This window comes from Theropithecus gelada, chromosome 15, assembly GCF_003255815.1.
Source record: "Theropithecus gelada isolate Dixy chromosome 15, Tgel_1.0, whole genome shotgun sequence".
NCBI lineage: Eukaryota > Metazoa > Chordata > Mammalia > Primates > Cercopithecidae > Theropithecus > Theropithecus gelada.
The window spans coordinates 62,611,421-62,629,661 of record NC_037683.1 but is presented as its reverse complement, the minus strand read 5'-3'; the positions used below and the strand labels follow the sequence as shown (position 1 = coordinate 62,629,661).

Genomic DNA, 18,241 nt, shown 5'->3' with positions numbered 1-18,241 from the left:
AGCATCCCTTGAACCCGGCAGGCGGAGGTTGTGGTGAGCTGAGATCATGCCATTGCACTCGAGCCTGGGCAACAAGAGCAAAACTTCGTCTCAGGAAAAAAAAAAAAAAAAATAGGCATAGTGGCACACACCTATAATCCTACCTACTTGGGAGGCTGGCATGTGAGGATCCCTTGAGCCGAGGAGATGGAGGCTGCAGTGAGCTATGATCTCACCACTGCACTCCAGCCTGGTTGACAGAGAAAGACCCTGTCTCTAAAAATAAATTTTAAAATTTTTTTAAAAAAGAAAAGAAGGCCAGGCGCGGTGGCACACGCCTGTAATCAGCACTTTGGGAAGCTGAGGCGGGCAGATCACTTAAGACCAGGAGTTTGAGACCAGCCTGGCCAACGTGGTGAAACCCTGTCTCTATTAAAATTCAAAAATTAACCAGGCGCGGTGGCAGGCTTCTGTAATCCCAGTTACTTGGGAGGCTGAGCCAGGAGAATGGCTTGAACCTGGGAGGCGGAGATTGCAGTAAGCCGAGATAGCGCCACTGCACTCCAGTCTAGGCTACTGAGCAAGACTCCGTCTCAAAACAAAAACAAAAACAAAAAATGTATAAAACTTAGCCAGGCATGGTGGTGGAGGCCTGTAGTCCCAGCTACTTGGGAGGCTGAGGCAGGAGAATCTCTTGAACCCGGGAGGTGGAAGTTGCAGTGAGCCAAGATCGTGCCACTACACTCTAGCCTGGGCAACAGAGTGAGACTCTGTCTCCAAGAAAAAAAAAGAAAGAAAGAAAAGAAAGAATATATTAGAGGAGACTCCATAAAATGTGATATCCAGACCTTAGGAATATTCACATGAGAGAATAGAGGAAATACATCATCAAACAATTCAAGAACATTGTTCAGAATTCAACGGCATGGTTTCCAAATTAAAAGACACATTGGAGGGTCCAGCACAATGCAAATTTGAGCTCAACAATGCCAATTATCATTAAATTTCAGAACACTAGAATAAGGAAATTTTGAATATGTTGTTAGAGAGGAAAGAATAGATCAAAACCAAGAAGGAGGCATCAGACTACTGGCAGCTAAAAGATGATGGAGCAACAGAGCAATGCCTCCAAGACTCTAAGGAAAAATTATGTCCAACCAATCAAGTGTGAGGGTAAAAACAAAGAAAATTTCAGACATCCAATGTCTTGAAATTTTTACTCTCCTCATACTTTTTATCTGGAAGCTATTGGATCATGTGTTCCACCAAATGAGCCAAAAATGAGAAGATGTGAAATCAGGAAAAAGAATACCCAACTCGAAAGAATGGGGAAGGGAAACCCCAGAATGGTGGCGAAAGATAAGAAGGCTCCAGAAGAGATATCACCAAGGAGATGAAATTGAATACACTAAGAGGAGATTTTCCACATACTATATTGTATTATGGAATTTCACTCTATGATTTCCATAAACTACAGCAAAGGCCATTTTTGAACTTCTTCTACTGCACATGTTAACAGTAGGAATTTTTTTTAATAAATGAAAGAATGGAATACCTGAATTTGTACAGTACAGTATACACTTTGAAAAGGGCTTTAGGCCAGGCACGGTGGCTCATGCCTGTAATCCCAGCAATTTGGGAGGCCGAGGCAGGTGGCTCACTTGAGGTCAGGAGTTCGAGACCAGCCTAGCCAACATGGTGAAACCCCGTCGCTACTAAAAATACAAAAATTAGCCAGGGGTGGTGGCAGGTGCCCATAATCCCAGCTATTTGGGGGACTGAGGCAGGAGAATCGCTTCAACCCAGGAGGCGGAGGTTGCAATGAGCTGAGATCACGCCACTACACTCCAGCCTGGGCAACAGAGCAAGACTCCATCTCAAAAGAAAAAAAAAGGACTTTAAGATAGATATAGAGGCTTCAGTATCCTGATGACTCTCATTCATTCTGTATGAACGATACTGGAGGACACTGATTCTCTTATCTACTTGAAGACCAAGAGCAGAATCACATTACGCTTTTAGAGGGGCACAGGGTGGCCTATTGTTAGGCAAATAGACTGTAGTCAGACTAAAATCAAATTCCATTTCATCATTTAGTATATGTGTAACTTGGTCAAGTGACTTAACCTCTCTAACCTTTGATTCCCTCACTTGAAAATAGGGTTACTAATTCACAGGGTTACTGTGAGGATGGAACTAATGCATGGGATTCCATATTATCGTTTCCTCGAGCTTTGGAATTCTAATTATAAATTCTAAACTCTGAGATTACGGGAAAAGCAGACGTGAGAAAGGAATTAAAAGCACCAACTGGAAGCCAGGATGTCTCCCAGGAGGGACTCGCTATCGTCTAGCTGCGCAGCGGTGGGCAATCGCTTAACTTGTCTAAGTCTCACTTTCCGCATCTGCACATTCTCCATCTGCCCTGCCCCTGTACTCACTGGGCCAGGGAACCTGGGGAGGCCTAAGCGGACTGGGAAGTTAGGCTTTCCCTCCACTTCATCAGTCGGCTGCCCCTGCGGAAACCCGCCCAGCACACCTCGCTCCTAAAGCCAGTTGCGGTAGTGGTGGTGGTTGGGGCTTTTTTTTGGCCACCAGAGGGCAGCATTTCCCCCTGCCAACCATACACGTACCCCTAGCAACCGCAAACCCAGCTGCAACAGAACAAAAGACCGCAGTCCTTGGGCTTCCCTTCCATCTTAGGGCTCACGCTGCCCGGGTTGGGTTTCATTAGAGTAGCAGCTTTTCAAAGCTCGTCGGGCAGGAACGGCGGAGCGACGGAGCTCTCGCGAGATCGCCGCCGGAAGTGGGTGGTGGCGGGGACGCAGCGGTTCCCTCTCCGGAAGGCAAGCGCATCTCCCAAGCCGTTGCTACCGACAGCCGCAGGCGCTCCCCTCTGAGGAAGAGCCAGCCCCGCTGCGGCCTCTCCAGCCCCGGGTTCGCGCTCTCGCCTCTCCTGCCTGCCCAGCTGCGCGGCGGAGCGGAGCGAGGCACCGCCTGCGAGTCTCCGGCAGCCCCCGACCCCTCCCTCGGCGCTGCGTGTAGGCCGCGCCCTCAGGCCCAGTCCGAGGCGGCCCCGGCGGGTGATGCCAAATACAGCCATGAAGAAAAAGGTGCTGCTGATGGGGAAGAGCGGGTCGGGGAAGACCAGCATGAGGTCGATTATCTTCGCCAATTATATTGCTCGCGACACCCGGCGCCTGGGGGCCACCATTGACGTGGAGCACTCCCACGTCCGATTCCTGGGGAACCTGGTGCTGAACCTGTGGGACTGTGGCGGTCAGGACACCTTCATGGAAAATTACTTCACCAGCCAGCGAGACAATATTTTCCGTAACGTAGAAGTTTTGATTTACGTGTTTGACGTGGAGAGCCGCGAACTGGAAAAGGACATGCATTATTACCAGTCGTGTCTGGAGGCCATCCTCCAGAACTCTCCTGACGCCAAAATCTTCTGCCTGGTGCACAAAATGGATCTGGTTCAGGAGGATCAGCGCGACCTGATTTTTAAAGAGCGAGAGGAAGACCTGAGGCGTCTGTCTCGCCCGCTGGAGTGTGCTTGTTTTCGAACGTCCATCTGGGATGAGACGCTCTACAAAGCCTGGTCCAGCATCGTCTACCAGCTGATTCCCAACGTTCAGCAGCTGGAGATGAACCTCAGGAATTTTGCCCAAATCATTGAGGCCGATGAAGTTCTGCTGTTCGAAAGAGCTACGTTCTTGGTTATTTCCCACTACCAGTGCAAAGAGCAGCGCGACGTCCACCGGTTTGAGAAGATCAGCAACATCATCAAACAGTTCAAGCTGAGCTGCAGTAAATTGGCCGCTTCCTTCCAGAGCATGGAAGTTAGGAATTCCAACTTCGCTGCTTTCATCGACATCTTCACCTCAAACACGTACGTGATGGTGGTCATGTCAGACCCGTCGATCCCTTCTGCGGCCACTCTGATCAACATTCGCAATGCCCGGAAACACTTTGAGAAGCTGGAGAGAGTGGATGGCCCCAAGCACAGTCTCCTTATGCGTTGAATATTGCCAAATGCTCTTTCTGAAAATGCTGAATTGCCTTTTTTGTTTGCATCCTTTATTTTTAATATTCATAATGTCGTGTGCTTAAAAGTGGGCTTTGAAATGTGTGCTGCTTCCTCCTTTCATCTTTCTCCCCGGCTCCCCAGTCTTTAAACATTGGACGCTATTTACTCGGCTACCCAGTAGAGCTTTGAAGCTGGCCTTTCTGAGAAGTTGGTATGATGTAACACTAAAGTAGGTGGTTCGTGTGTGTTCTCATTACCTGGTTATAATAGATATGCACATCAAAGCCTTTACCAGTATCTCCTGTATTCCGTATCAGATTGCAAAGATGGAATGTTACTATTTTATCAGCAAGGTATTAAAATGCATTTATAAATTCTTCTTGGCTTCATTCATGAATAAACGTGTTAGCAATTTAAAACATGGCCTTATTTGAAATAACTCGAAAGTGCTTAATATGTAAATCTAAAGATTCTGACTGCCCACAAGTATTGCTTGACTGGCAAATTTGATTCTGTGAGTTTAGCCCCCAGCATTTTAGTGATGTTTGGTAACAGCTGTAGAAGTGCTTATGCTATGGACTCAAGCTAGACCACCTGAGTTAGTATTCTGGTCCCTTCACTTACTAGCTCTGTGAACATGAGCAAGTACTTAATTTCACTACACTTGTTCCTTCATTGGTAAAATGTGGGTCAGAATACTACTTTATAGCCAGGTGTGGTGGCTCACACCTGTAATTCTAGCACTTTGGGAGGCTGAGTGGGAGGATCACCTGAGACTAGGAGTTCAAGACCGGCCTGGGTAACATAGTGAGACCCTGTCTCTACAAAAAAAAATGTTTTTTCATTAACTAGGCATAGTGGTGGGTGCCTACAGTCCTAGCTACTTGGGAGGCTGAGAAAAGAGGATTGCTTGAGTCCAGGAGGTAGAGGTTGCAGTGAGGTATAATTGTGTCACTGCCCTCCAGCTTGGGTGACAAACCAAGACCCTATCTCAAAAACAGCAAAAAAAAAAAAAAAAAAAAAAAAAAACCCACTTGAAAGGATGTTTAAAAGGATTACATTCAACATGGTATTTAGGAACGGTGCCTAGCGCATAGCGCGCCTAGCGTCCTGTGTTAACTACCATTACCATCTACTGAGCCATTCTTCCCCAAATTACTGGATGTGAAACCTATTTGAATATTTGATCCCTTACTAAATGTCAGGTGTTCTTAAGCACATGTGCATTTATCTTACTGAATCCTCACAACCTATGTGGTAGGTTACTTTGATCGCTATTTTAACAGATGAGCAAATTGCTATAACCTTATTAAGCTCATACAGCTAAACCCAGGCAATCTGACTACTGACTCTCCTCATCATTACACCCCATTACTTCCATTGAAAAGTTAACCGTAAGAGTCATAGCTTTTTATTTTTTGTTGTTGTTGTTTCTTTGAGACGAGTCTCGCTCTTTTGCCCAGGCTGGAGTGCAATGGCGCGATCTCACTGCAACCTCCGCCTCCCAGGTTCAAGCCATTTTCGTGCCTCAGCCTCCCAAGTAGCTGGGACTACAGGCATGCACCACCACGCCCAGCTAATTTTTGGTATTTTTTAGTAGAGATAGGGGTTTCACCACATTGGCCAGGCTGGTCTCGAACTACTAACCTCAAGTGATCCGCCCATCTCAGCTTCCCAAGGTGCTGAGATTACAGTCGTAAGCCACTGCACACGGCAATTTTTTTGTTCTTATAACTTGCACAGATCAGCACTGATGGGTCTTAGCTTTTTAAATGTGTATTATTCCTTCATATAATTCCGAATTTACATACTGAGTAAGCTGAAGCCCAGGAAGCTAAGTGACCTTCCTCAAGGAATAGGGTTTCACTCATTTTGGGCAAGATCACTTTCCCATTTGCATTTCCCTGGAAATTGGATAATACTGAACCAGATTCTTGGATCACCTACTTTTAAGAAAGGATTTTGAGGTTCCTAATTTGGATTGGCAATGTGTAGTAAAATGGGCAAACAGATCTAAAATGTCCCATTCCAGTTCCAGCAATAGCTGCCTTATTAATTGTTTGAAAAGAAAGCTAAGTATTTTAGAGCCAAGAGACCTGTGATCAACTCTAAGCCTCTCATTTTACACCCGAGGTGCTATCTTTGTATGGACAGTATATATAAGTGATAGGGCTTTAGAATTTCTAAGGCTTTATAAAATTATTTAATTATTAAACCCTTTCTAGCAGCAGATGTGGATGACACTACTTATGAAGAGTAAGAAGCTATTCAGGTGTAATTTATAAAAATTACCTAATTAGGGCCATTGGCAATACATTAGTGTAAAGACTCCATATGAGAAAAGTGACAGTATAGATATTACTTTAAAAATTCATTTTAAAATACTATGTACAGTAAATCTAGTAATTAAAATGGAAGTAACAAAACATGTTTACCTGAATCACTGAACCTCTCAAATGTGTTGATCAGGTTATTAATATACCTTTATATGTGATCATCTTAAGGTTTGCAGGGGCATAGTTCTTTTTGATATTATACAGGAAATTCCAGAGCCAGATAGTATAAAATATTTATTGAAAACAACAGTATTTAAAATATTTACAAAGACTCCCATAGAGGATTCTCAAATATTTTCAACTTAGGATGTGGACTTGCTATTCACAGTGCCTAAAGAAAAAGGTGATCTCTAGAGCAACTATGTATCTGCAACATAAAAGAAACATTTACTTCAATACTTCTACATTGAGGAAAACGTCATTAAACATATTTTAATTTTAGTACACTCACAGTAGGAAGATAATAGTCTGCTTTTACACAGGTCTCCAGAATTCCTGTTTTTCCTTTAGATAAATTTGACTTCATAGTCAAGAGACTCATGGTAAAGAAAAGGTTTCAAAATACTCGTATTTTTGTTTTCAGTTCAATTTCCCCCAATTGTTAACTTCAACTATTCTTTATTCCACTTGATGACATTTTTCATGTTTAGCAACATTATATGGTGGTTCTCTTTAAACATTTAAAATAACTAGAACATTTTAACATTATCTCAGGTTTCAAGCTGATGTAGAAGTCAGTTTATACACCTTTGTATCTTACAAACAGTGAACAAAACAGTACATTCTATATAATGTCTGATATGAATGTAATGAGAAATCCACTTACAGTAATGAATTAGCCCTCTTTACCATTTATTCCATGATATAGGAGGCAAACTAAACAATTCCAAAACTTAAACAATTGATAAAGATGACACATGGCCTTGGGGTATCTGTGTGTGAATACATACTCCCGACACACATTTACATAGGTGTGTATGTATGTATGTATATATTGCTATAACTAGAGAGACCACATGCAACCATAAAAAATATATAATAAAATCAATTAGTGGGACATAAAATGAATAAAAAGTTAAGATACCATAGGAGATTTCAGAGAAGGAATAGGCACATGGATATAAAAAGCGTGGATTAAGACTTCAAGGTGGAAGTGACATTTTTTCTGAGGCTTAAAAGAGAGCTGTAATTGTGGTAAACCAGTAGAGGAAGGCAAGGTATTCCTGCTTCAGAAAAATTGTAAACCAAGACCCCTAAAGACCCATGCTCACTGAAGCATTTCAGTAAAAAAAAAAGGGAGATTACAGTGGAAGGGGGAATAGAAGAAATCTGCTATAGGGGAACTTACATGCCTTTAAATTTGAACTCTGTTTTAGAATTAACAATGAACCATTAGTGGAATTTTAGGCAAGGAAGTGACCCAATCAACACAGTTCTTAAGATCAAAAGGTAACTATGCAGGAGATATTGGATAGGGAAAAGGCTGCAGGCAAAAAGCCGCAATCACTTTGGTTTAGGAGAAGAAAGTGACAGATCTGAGATATTTTTTGTTTATGTTACTGGCATATGAAGAACAGGAAAGAATGCCAAAAACTTTCAGCCTATCACAGGTATAACTCAACAACGTGATTTTTACAAATCCAAAATGTCTACAGACATTCTGCTCATTTGATTCTCAGTAATTAAGGGTTTCTCAGACTTGAGTGGCGAACTTGAGCTTCCCTATCGATAGTTAACAATCTCTACCGAAGTATATATGTAACAACATACCTGCTTCTTAAAAGTACCACAGGGTTAAATGTGAATCTCTATTTCCTAGCAGCAGTTCTCAAACTTTCTTGAGCTTAAGAATTACTAGGGAAGCACATTTAAAATATAATTAAGGCCGGGCACGGTGGCTCAAGCCTGTAATCCCAGCACTTTGGGAGGCCGAGACGGGTGGATCACGAGGTCAGAAGATCGAGACCATCCTGGCGAACACGGTGAAACCCCGTCTCTACTAAAAAATACAAAAAACTAGCCGGGCGAGATGGCGGGCGCCTGTAGTCCCAGTTACTTGGGAGGCTGAGGCAGGAGAATGGCGTAAACCCGGGAGGCGGAGCTTGCAGTGAGCTGAGATCCGGCCACTGCACTCCAGCCCGGGCGACAGAGCGAGACTCCGTCTCAAAAAAATAAATAAATAAAAATAAATAAAATATAATTAAATGAAATAATACACATTAAGTGTCTAGCAATGGCCTTGGCACTTCTGCAGATGCTGATATGATAGCGTTACATGCTAAGATTTTCAGATACTGAGTTTTCTTAAAGCAGACTAAAGGTTTCCCCATAGACCTGCATAGTCCCTGATTTGTTTTATTAACTAATAAAAGAAAACAGCAACTTAGAAGATTTTTTTCTTCTCCTTTTCCATTGCAAAGAAGGTAGTTACATGTGCTTCATTTTGTCTTTTCTCACAAAAAGATGAGTCTTCACACTGGGACAGCACAAACAACTTAGAGAAAGGCAGTCCAAGATAAATGAAGAGAGATGAACTATTAAGCCATCTACTTCCATAAATTTCCCCTCCACCTTCTTTCCTTGCCAGTTTTTTGGGGGCTAGTGGACAAGATTTTGATGGCTGTGAGATGGGGACTACAAAGGGTATTGTAGGTACTATCACCCTTCCAGTGTCTGTTCCATTCCTCCTGGTTAACAGAGGGCAATAGTATGTGTTCACTTGGATGCTAGACCCAAGTCTTTTTCTAGGCAGGGCACCTGAAGGAGTGAGGCAGGAGACTACAAGTGTGACAAGTTATTTAACTCTAGGTTCAGTTTTCTCAAGTTATTGTGGGGCTATTCTGTAGGGACTGAGGAATTTTGATGGTTGTTCCTTGTTCCTTTCTCTCAACAGTGAGTATAAAATAACCCAACAACAATAAAACAGACTAATGAAAATTTTAATTTATATTTTTGTTAAAATATAAAAGTAGGATTAAGTTAAATTATCAAAGTCTAAATTAGACTAAATATAAATGTTATACAACCCACTGAATGGATTTATAGTTTGACAGTGTTCCTTACAAGTGTCTACTCATCTTCTTCCATCTTTTTCCTTTTTTTAAATCATTCTGCCCCAGTCTTCACTTAATCATCACATGCACTTTATTCCACCAAACATCACTTCTCAGGATCATTCTACTTGAATAATCATTAAGCTTGTTTAGAGCTTTTCCAGTCTTAAAATTTGTCATCTTGACTACACATCCCAAGGTACTACTTTTCTCACTTTTTCTGGTCAGCCAGAATGTTCCATAAAGAAACAATAAAAGTTGTATAGTTCTCTACGATGAAAGATTAGTATATTCAATGGCTATTAACCACTTAGTGAACATACAACAAAAACTACTCATCCTTATATTAACTGACTGAAGTTATAACATAAGAAATTAGTTACACTACTACTTTGTCATTCACTTAATGCTTACAAGATTACTCAAGAAATCAAAATGGCTTCCCATTGCTTGACGTTTGTTTTCCAAATACTTCATATTTCAATCTCATATACCTACAAAGAGAAAAAAATCCAAACATACTTTCCTTACCTAAAAATATTAAAGAAGGCTAAAAGGCATTTGGAATTTTTTTAAAACCTTGAAAAACAGTGTTACACTTCCAACATGTATTTAAGTTATAATTCAGTTTCTATCCTGTGGCATAGCTTCAATTTAAGTGCATCATAGTTATATTAAATAGGTATGTCTTCATCTTGTCAAGTCAGATGGTGGTTCTTTTGCATCAAGGCTCTTATTCAAAATGTCTTCTTCTGCAAATTGATTTTTAAAAAAAGTATAAGCAAACATTACAAAGAAAAATAAATAGAACAGATTCCAAGCAGTAGCAAATTTTAGTCAAGATAAAAAGTTCATAGTTTTGCAAATACTCAATTATGATAAAATTATCATTATTCTCACCAAAGTACTCTCTTTCTCCAGAGATCAATACATTCCTCCTAGAATACTTCTTTTTTTTTTTTTTTTTTTTTTTTTTTTTGTTGGGTTTTGTTGTGTCCCCCAGGCTGGGGGGCGGTGGCGCGATGGCAGCTCACTCCAGCCTCAAACTCCCAGGCCTAAGTAATCCTCCCACCTCAGCCTCCTGCGTACCTCAGACCACAGGCATGTGCCAACATGCCCAGCTAATTTTTTAATTTTTTGTAGAGACATAGTCTCCCTGTGTTGCTGAGGCTGGTGTCGAACTCCTGGGTTCAAGTGATCCTCCCATCTAGGCCTCCCAAAGTGCTGGGATTGCAGGCGTGAGCCACTGTGCCCAGCCAAATACTTTTCAATATAGCAGTCAGTGTATAACTATTGTGGGCAAATCAGAGTGATACGTAATGAATCTGTATCACCAGATCCTTATCTCTCCTAATGAGCTACAAGAGCGATTTTTTTAACCTTTTATGAGGAAAACATTCAAACATACAAAACTGATGAGAACTATGATTAACTCAATGTATCCATCACCTAGCTTCAATAATTATTAATATTAACTGTTATGAACTGAATTAATACCCCGTTGAAGTTCTAACCCCAGTACCTCAGAATGTCACCTTATTTGGAAATACGGTCATTACAGATACAATTAGCTAAGTAAGATGAGGTCATACTGGAGTAGGGTGACCCCTTAAGTAGCTAATATGACTGTGTCCTTATAAGACACATACAAAAGGGAAGAATACCATGTGACAATGGAGGCAAAGATTAGAATTACACTGCCACAAGCCAAGGAATGCCTGGTGCTACCAGAGGCTAGAAGAGGCAGAGAAGGATCCTATTCTAGTGGCTTCAGAGGGAACATGGCCCTGTCAACACCTTGATTTTGGACATCTAGCCTCTAGAACTTACTGTCTTCAGAGACAATAAATTTCTGCTGTTCCAAGCCACCCACTTTATGGTGCTTTGTTATGGCAGCCCTAGGAAACTAATACACTGACCTGGCTTCTTTTATTTCTACACCCCACTCCCAGATACTACACCATTACAGTGATCATATTTAAAATTGGGTTTCTCAAGGTTTTAAAAACCACCTTCCAGTGGGCAAGATTTTGATGACAATTACTTTTCAGTTATTTGTATTACAAAAGCAGTAAGTTTCAGGTTGGGGGGGCTTTTTTTTCCCACCCCTGTCTCAAATCAATTGTAACTACATATACATAAACAGAGATTCTGAAAGGACCTTTACAGTGAGGGATCATTCCCCTCAACCTAAATGAAGGAAGGAGGAGCACATTAACAATAAAGGTCATGCAGCATCCATTGTGTACTGGTTTTATCAAAAGTTGAGAGAAAACTTCAACAGGTGAATATGCATAGGTCTAGTTAAACCTTACCTTTTAAATTAGGTAGTTCTCCAAGACTACATGATATTGTGGTCCTCAATCTTTGTTCCACTGGAGAAAACTTAATTAGTGGTGAAAGAGACCGTTTTCTTTCACCGATGGACATGGGTAAAGATGTCTTTGTATGGTCAGTATGCAAATCACAGGTGTCCAAAAAGTTAAGCACATCATCTGTTTGTACATTTTGGGGAGTAGGGCTCAATTCTGATTTGTGTCTTTCGGGTGTTTGGGAATTCGAGAGGTAAGATTCTTCCCTTTTCTTGGAAAGAGATTTCTTCAGAGCCTCGTATCTACTGCGAAGAGCCTGTATATTGAAGTCTGATTCTGGAGTAGTCTGTCTCCCTCCCACAACATTTTCTAGAAGAATGCCACCATGCATAGGACTATTTGGCTCCAGTTTAAAATTGGCCTCTGAACTACTGGAACTATTAAAACTTAGGTGACCAACTTCTTCCGGAAGAGTTTCGTGTAATATGCCAAAATCATTATCTTTAAAACTCTTAGAACTAATTTCACTTGATATCTGAAAAGAGTTCCACAACATAGTTTTATTTGTGGAAGGTTTGTTACAAGAAACTTCTAAGTGGTCCAATATTTTCATAAACTCCTCTTCACTGCCACCCATCACATCTATCCTATTGCCAACAGCTGGGGAGAATGTCTCCCTTTGGCTAGTTTCTGAAAGCTTGGTGAAGGCTAAACATTCCAAATCTTGCTTGCAAATTACTTTCTTATTTAACAAATCTGACTGACTTTGTGTTGGTGGTTCATCTATGTGACTGGTCAGCACAGGTTTCTGAGGCACACACTTGCAATCTGAAACAACTTTCTCTTCAGTCGAACGAGACTGGCCAAAATCTGACACAGTGGTTTCTAAGAGAAAATGGTCCATGCTAAATTCTCTTTGACTGTGCAACACAGGTAATGATTCTGGCAATACTTCTCTATGTTCAGCATCCATTTGAGTTGGTTCTGCAGTTCTGTTTTCTTCCATTTCAATAGCTTTTCTCCATGAGCTCCTAATTTCAGTTACTACAATTAAAGGGGAGAAAAACACAATTTACTAACATTCCCAAACATAGAGCATGCAATGAATCATATTATTTCTAACACTGAAGATAAAGCTCGACTCAGTACGTGTTCCATAAATATACTGGTTGGATGACAAGGCTCCACAATGTAACCAATCCCAACATCAAAGAACCCCATCTCCAACTGATCACACACAAATAAACACATAGAAAGAGAGCTGTTCTTAAAATGTGCGTCAATTTTTACGCAGCACATATGAATTACATGTATTAAAAAGACCTTTTCTTGTCCATCTAAGCCACAGTTTGGCAAACATTTTCTATAAGGACCAGATAGTAATATTTTAGGCTTTGCAGGTCATCCATTCTGTCAACTACTTAACTCTGCCATGATAGCATGAAAGTAGCCATAAACAATGTCAACAAATGAAAATGCTTATGTTCAATATAATTTTATATACAAAAACACACAAGGTGGGGCCAAATTTGGTTCATAGGCTATAGTTTGCTGACCTAGGCTGTGGCTCAGTCCAAACTGAATTATATCAGCAGCAGAACAGAAATTATTTAGTTACTCAACCAAGATGATGTGCCTACCTAAGGACACCAATATCAGAACTTTGCCTACACAAATTACAAGTTATAGCAAAAAAGGTATTAGGCAGTTTGACTCATTTGGGAGGGGTAAAGACCTCCGCACACATGGTTTATGGCTAATGCTTCTGGTTGATGACTGGCAGAACACAGCCTATGTACTCTATAAATACGTGATCACAGGTCAGACCAGGAGGCAAGAGATTTTTTTTTTTAAATGCTCAAATAAGATCTTTCTAGATAAAAGCAAAGTAAACAACAAAGACAAAATTGTATATTATCAAAATTTTATATCTCTATATACTGAGTACACTAAAGGCACAAAATACTGCTAAAAGACTGTTATGTGAGAATGCCCACACTTAGTATGTCGAGTACAACAGCATAAATAAAGAACCATTGGCAACTAAGCTAAAAAGATCTGTTAGGTCATGGTTCTAACAGTGGTTATGTCAAAGAAAGAAAAAAGAGTAACAGAAAGCATTATTAACTTACTCAAGTTTTCTGGAGTTCGGGGAATCTGATTCCTTGTTAAGAAGGGGTTAGAACCCAGAGAGTCAATTAGTTCCTCTAATTTTATTTCATTTCCTTCAGAGAGTTGTGGTGAATCAGATAAAACTGCTCTGGCAATCTAAAACAGAAAAGAAAAAGTAAAGCAAAGATTACCAAGCCCATTGGTAGAATGCAACAAAACCCCTGATAAGGTTAATAAGCACTTCACAGTCAGCAGCCCCTCCCATTGCAGACAACACAAAAAATAAACAACAAAGAAGTTCCCAAACAATTCTGTATAGACCATCTAGGTACAATCCTGTAAAATGAAACACTGAAGTATTTCCTCATCTTAAATGGATAGCCCATTATAAAGGAGATAATAGATAAGAACCTTTACACTGGGACGATTTAGGGGCAGTTCCAATTGTGCAGTGACCTAAGCTGCTGTCCACCACAACTGTAAGCTTGCCAGCTCTGTATTCACTAAAATGACTAGTTTTAAAGGAAGCAGACTCTTCTCAATTATAATCAATTTGCACAGCAACACCTCTATTAAGAAACAGAATCATTCTGACAACATACCTCTTCACCAGAAACCTCATTATCAGATCTAAATTACTGAAAAAAGTATAGGTACATTCTAAAACAGAAACGTATCCAATATCAAAATAGTGCTCTCTATTAAGTATCAATAAAACTGAAAAAGAAAAAACATGCAAATTAAAAACTCTGCCGCCAACATCACTAAAAAATAAACTTCTGGAAGCCATAATTAAATTGGCCCAAGAGGCTGGGCATGGTGGCTCACGCCTGTAATCCCAGCACTTTGGGAGGCTGAGACAGGTGGATCACTTCAGGTCAGGAGTTCGAGACCAACCTGACCAACATGGAGAAACCCCATCTCTACTAAAAATACAAAAGGAGCTGCGCATGGCGGTGCATGCCTGTAATTCCAGCTACTTGGTAGGCTGCGGCAGGAGAATCGCTTGAACCCGGGAAGCGGAGGCTGTGGTGAGACGAGATGGCGCCATTGCACCCCAGCCTGGGCAACAAGTGCAAAACTCCGTCTCAAAAAAATAAAATAAATAAAATAAAAAATACAAATAAAATTGGCCCATAGAAAAAAAGGGCTTCTCCTTCAAGAAAACAGAGTGCTTCTGGGAATTCAAACACTAAATATCCCCTGTCATAAATACTCTTAAAGAAAATTAATTTTACTTTCAGAGCTTCATGAAATTTTAAGACTTTCCTCTTCTATCTGATCCCATTGCTAATATAAATTCTTTTAATCAGAAAATGTGTTTTTCCTTTCAAAATTAGGAAAGTAAAAAAGACTAACCATCTTTTCTTTAGTGTAGAGTCAATGAAGAGAAACAAAAGAACTTTAGAGATTTAAAAGTACTTAAGGACCATGAAACTAGACCTGTTACAAACAAGAAAAATGACTGACATCCAGTCAGGCATGGTGGCTCATGCCTGTAATCCCAGCACTTTGGGAGGCCAAAGCTAGAGGATCACTTAAGGCTACAGGTTTGAGACCAGCCCGGGCAAAAGAGTGAGTCTCCAACTCTACAAAAAATAAAAAACTTATTAGCCAGACAAAGTGGTGCACGCCTATAGTCATAGCTGTTTGGAAGGCTGAGGTGGAAGGATCCCTTGAGCTCAGGAGTTCGGGGTTACAGTGAGCTATAATTGCAAAACTGCACTCCAGCTTAGGTGACAGAACAAGACCCTGTCTTAAAAGAAAAAAGAAAAATGTCTGACATTCAGTTCTCTTATTTGGAAAATGCTCATTTAGTTTGATCAGGAATGCAATAAAGGAGGGAAGTCCAATACCTGAATTAATATCCACTAAACCAAATTTTTTTCAGTCTCTCAGGAGTAAAAAGTAACACTAATTTTCTGGCTGCTTAACCAAATCCAAGCAATGCTAAAGCATGTTATGGGAAATGTATTAAAAATAACATTAACAAATAACTTCAGAATTTAACTTGCGTGAACTGAGTTCTGTAATGCTGACCAATGGTAGCACTGTGCGGTCACTTACCAGTGAAAAGCAGAATAGTGTTAAGGGATGGGGCTGGTTAGGAAAATCAAGTTCATTAACAACAATGCATCTAATCACTTTTGAAATATTTTAGACAGCAAAAAGAACAAAACCTACACTCAGTGATATGATACTGCAACGTGTTCTAATATTCAAAAAAAGAGGAAACTCAGCTAAGCAACAAACAACACTGACAAAGTATTTTAATAAAGTATAAACCCTGGGTACATTTATCTAACTATGTAATGGTTAATCTCCAAAATTTCTCAAATGTATCATTTGTATACTTTCAGGTAATGTTTAAAGAATGGGAAGTGGGTTCTGCACCACAGTTGTAATATTAACTAAAAAAGTTTATATTGAATCTATTCTCACTTTGGAGGAAAACGAATTTTGCTTTAACCATAATTTTTATTATCTGTAGCCTTCTTTATCCCATATTACCTCAGGTAATCAATAATTAACTGTATTTCGCTTAGGATCCCAACACCATTGAGAAAATACTTGTTTTTGATTTTGTTTTTTGAAACAGGGTCTCAGTCTATCACTCAGGCTAGAGTGCAGGGATGCAAACACAGCTCACTGCAGCCTCAATAGCCTGGGCTTTAAGTGATCCTCCACCTCAGCCTCACCAGTAAGTAGCTGGGACTTCAGAGACGTACCACCATGCTCAACTGGTTTTTTTTTTTAACTTTTTTGTAGAGATGGGTTTCACCATGTTGCCCATGCTGGTCTCGAACTTCTGGGCTCAAGTGTTCCTCTGCCTAAACCTCCCCAAGTGTTGGGATTACAGGCATGAGCCACTGTGCCCATCTAATAACTGATATTTAAGTATACTCATTATAGTCTTTTCTCACCTCTTCTACCAGATGATCTTGCTCTTTTTGAAATGGATCACTTTTTTTAGCTGGCAGAGACCCTCCAAATGTACTACTCTCTGTATTCATTGCAACATCTGATAATGGAGAATTTTCCACTTCAAATTCTGGTATTTTCTTAGAAATTGCTTCGTTTTTTTCTTTGGGAGTTCTCATCTTTGTGTCCTGAAGAAGACAGATATGTAATGTTAAACCCTTAATAATCATGGCTGATCTTGAAGCTTTCTTCATTAGCAGTTCACTGGTTATCATGAACCTATAAAAGGTTAACATTATTGTGAAATTGTATGTCACTGGCAGAATTAACTAATTCCAATATTCTCACTTAGCAATAAGGAATATATAAGTAGATATGGTACAAAATATACAAATATTAGAAAATGTAAAAACAGACATTAAATTTAACTGTGGTATCAAAAAAATAATATTTTATAATTTAGTATGGCTAGAATTAATTGAGACATTTTAAAATATACCTTTTCAAGTAGTGTAACACTGTTTCTATCTGATGATGAAACTGACTGCAACAAGAAAGAGGCAGGGCTAAAAGGGAAAAAGACAACAAATCCAAGTTATAACGAGGAAAGAATTCCATTCCCTTTACAAGTCTACTCTAAAATCTGTCTGCCCCGTATCTGTCCGTTACGATTTCACTCAATTCGTCCCGGTCATCAAAAGGCAGTTCATTCTAGGGAGGCATGGTGACAAGCAGAGCAGTATTTCAGCCCAATTTGTGTATCAGCCTCCCAATTATGAAGACTTTACTTACCACATATTGAGTCAAGAATATGTTGATTTGAAAGAGTTAAATGACAATGAATACTCCACAACCTGAACACAGGTTAAAAACAGATTCAAAACAGAATTGCATTATTATAATGTCACAGGGTCCAAATCACAGTTTCTTTGTAGCAGATCCTTTTTTTTTTTTCTGAGACGGAGTTTCGCTTTTGTTGCCCAGGTTGGAGTGCAATAGCGCGATCTTGGCTCACCACAACCTCTGCCTCCCAGGTTCAAGCGATTCTCCTGCCTCAGCCTCCCAAGTACCTGGGATTACAGGCATGCACCACAACACCTGACTAATTTTGTATTTTCAGTAGAGACAGGGTTTCTCCATGTTAGTCAGGCTGGTCTCAAACTCCCAACCTCAGGTGATCTGTCCACCTTGGCCTCCCAAAGTCCTAGGATTACAGGTGTGAGCCACCACACCTGGCCCAGCAGAGACTTATTTTTGAGATACTTTTGATACTTCATATCCAAAATCAATTTCTCATATGCTAAATTTTACTCCACAGCAAACATGTTACACTTTCACAGTAACGTCATAAGGTTAGAGTTTTAGTTTGCCGCATTCTGTTGTATTTCTTAACCTTTTGTATTCCCTTGCCCTTTTGGATAAATATTAAAACTTTATGCAGCTATTCATGCTAATTATAAAATGTTATTAAATTTAAAAATCTTCAAAGAAGTG

The 18,241-nt window shown here is 40.1% G+C and overlaps 3 protein-coding genes and 1 non-coding gene across 5 annotated transcripts in view; 1 reads left to right on the top strand and 3 right to left on the bottom strand.

Moving 5' to 3' along the window:
- The window catches only part of SAXO1 (stabilizer of axonemal microtubules 1), a 120,223-nt gene extending 117,466 nt beyond the window's left edge, over positions 1-2,757 (bottom strand). Inside the window, exon 1 of the mRNA XM_025359358.1 lies at positions 2,613-2,757. The gene's annotated coding sequence lies outside the window, so the exon portion shown is untranslated. The remainder of the gene's footprint in view (positions 1-2,612) is intronic.
- RRAGA (Ras related GTP binding A) lies at positions 2,611-4,431 on the top strand. Its single transcript, XM_025359360.1, has one exon. The coding sequence runs from the start codon at positions 3,066-3,068 to the stop codon at positions 4,005-4,007; it is 942 nt and encodes a 313-aa protein (XP_025215145.1). The 5' UTR covers positions 2,611-3,065; the 3' UTR covers positions 4,008-4,431.
- A 4,840-nt stretch (positions 4,432-9,271) lies between these two features.
- The window catches only part of HAUS6 (HAUS augmin like complex subunit 6), a 49,137-nt gene continuing 40,167 nt past the window's right edge, over positions 9,272-18,241 (bottom strand). The window contains exons 13-17 of one of the 2 annotated variants that reach the window (XM_025360547.1): positions 17,247-17,313; positions 16,750-16,935; positions 13,846-13,981; positions 11,717-12,757; positions 9,272-10,153 (exon numbers count right to left, since the gene is read on the bottom strand). In XM_025360547.1, coding sequence (XP_025216332.1) covers positions 10,092-10,153; positions 11,717-12,757; positions 13,846-13,981; positions 16,750-16,935; positions 17,247-17,313 — 1,492 coding nt within the window. In that variant the 3' untranslated portion in view covers positions 9,272-10,091. The remainder of the gene's footprint in view (positions 10,154-11,716; positions 12,758-13,845; positions 13,982-16,749; positions 16,936-17,246; positions 17,314-18,241) is intronic. The other variant, XM_025360548.1, reaches the window with a different exon arrangement.
- Positions 17,389-17,519, bottom strand: LOC112608787. Its single transcript, XR_003116074.1, has one exon.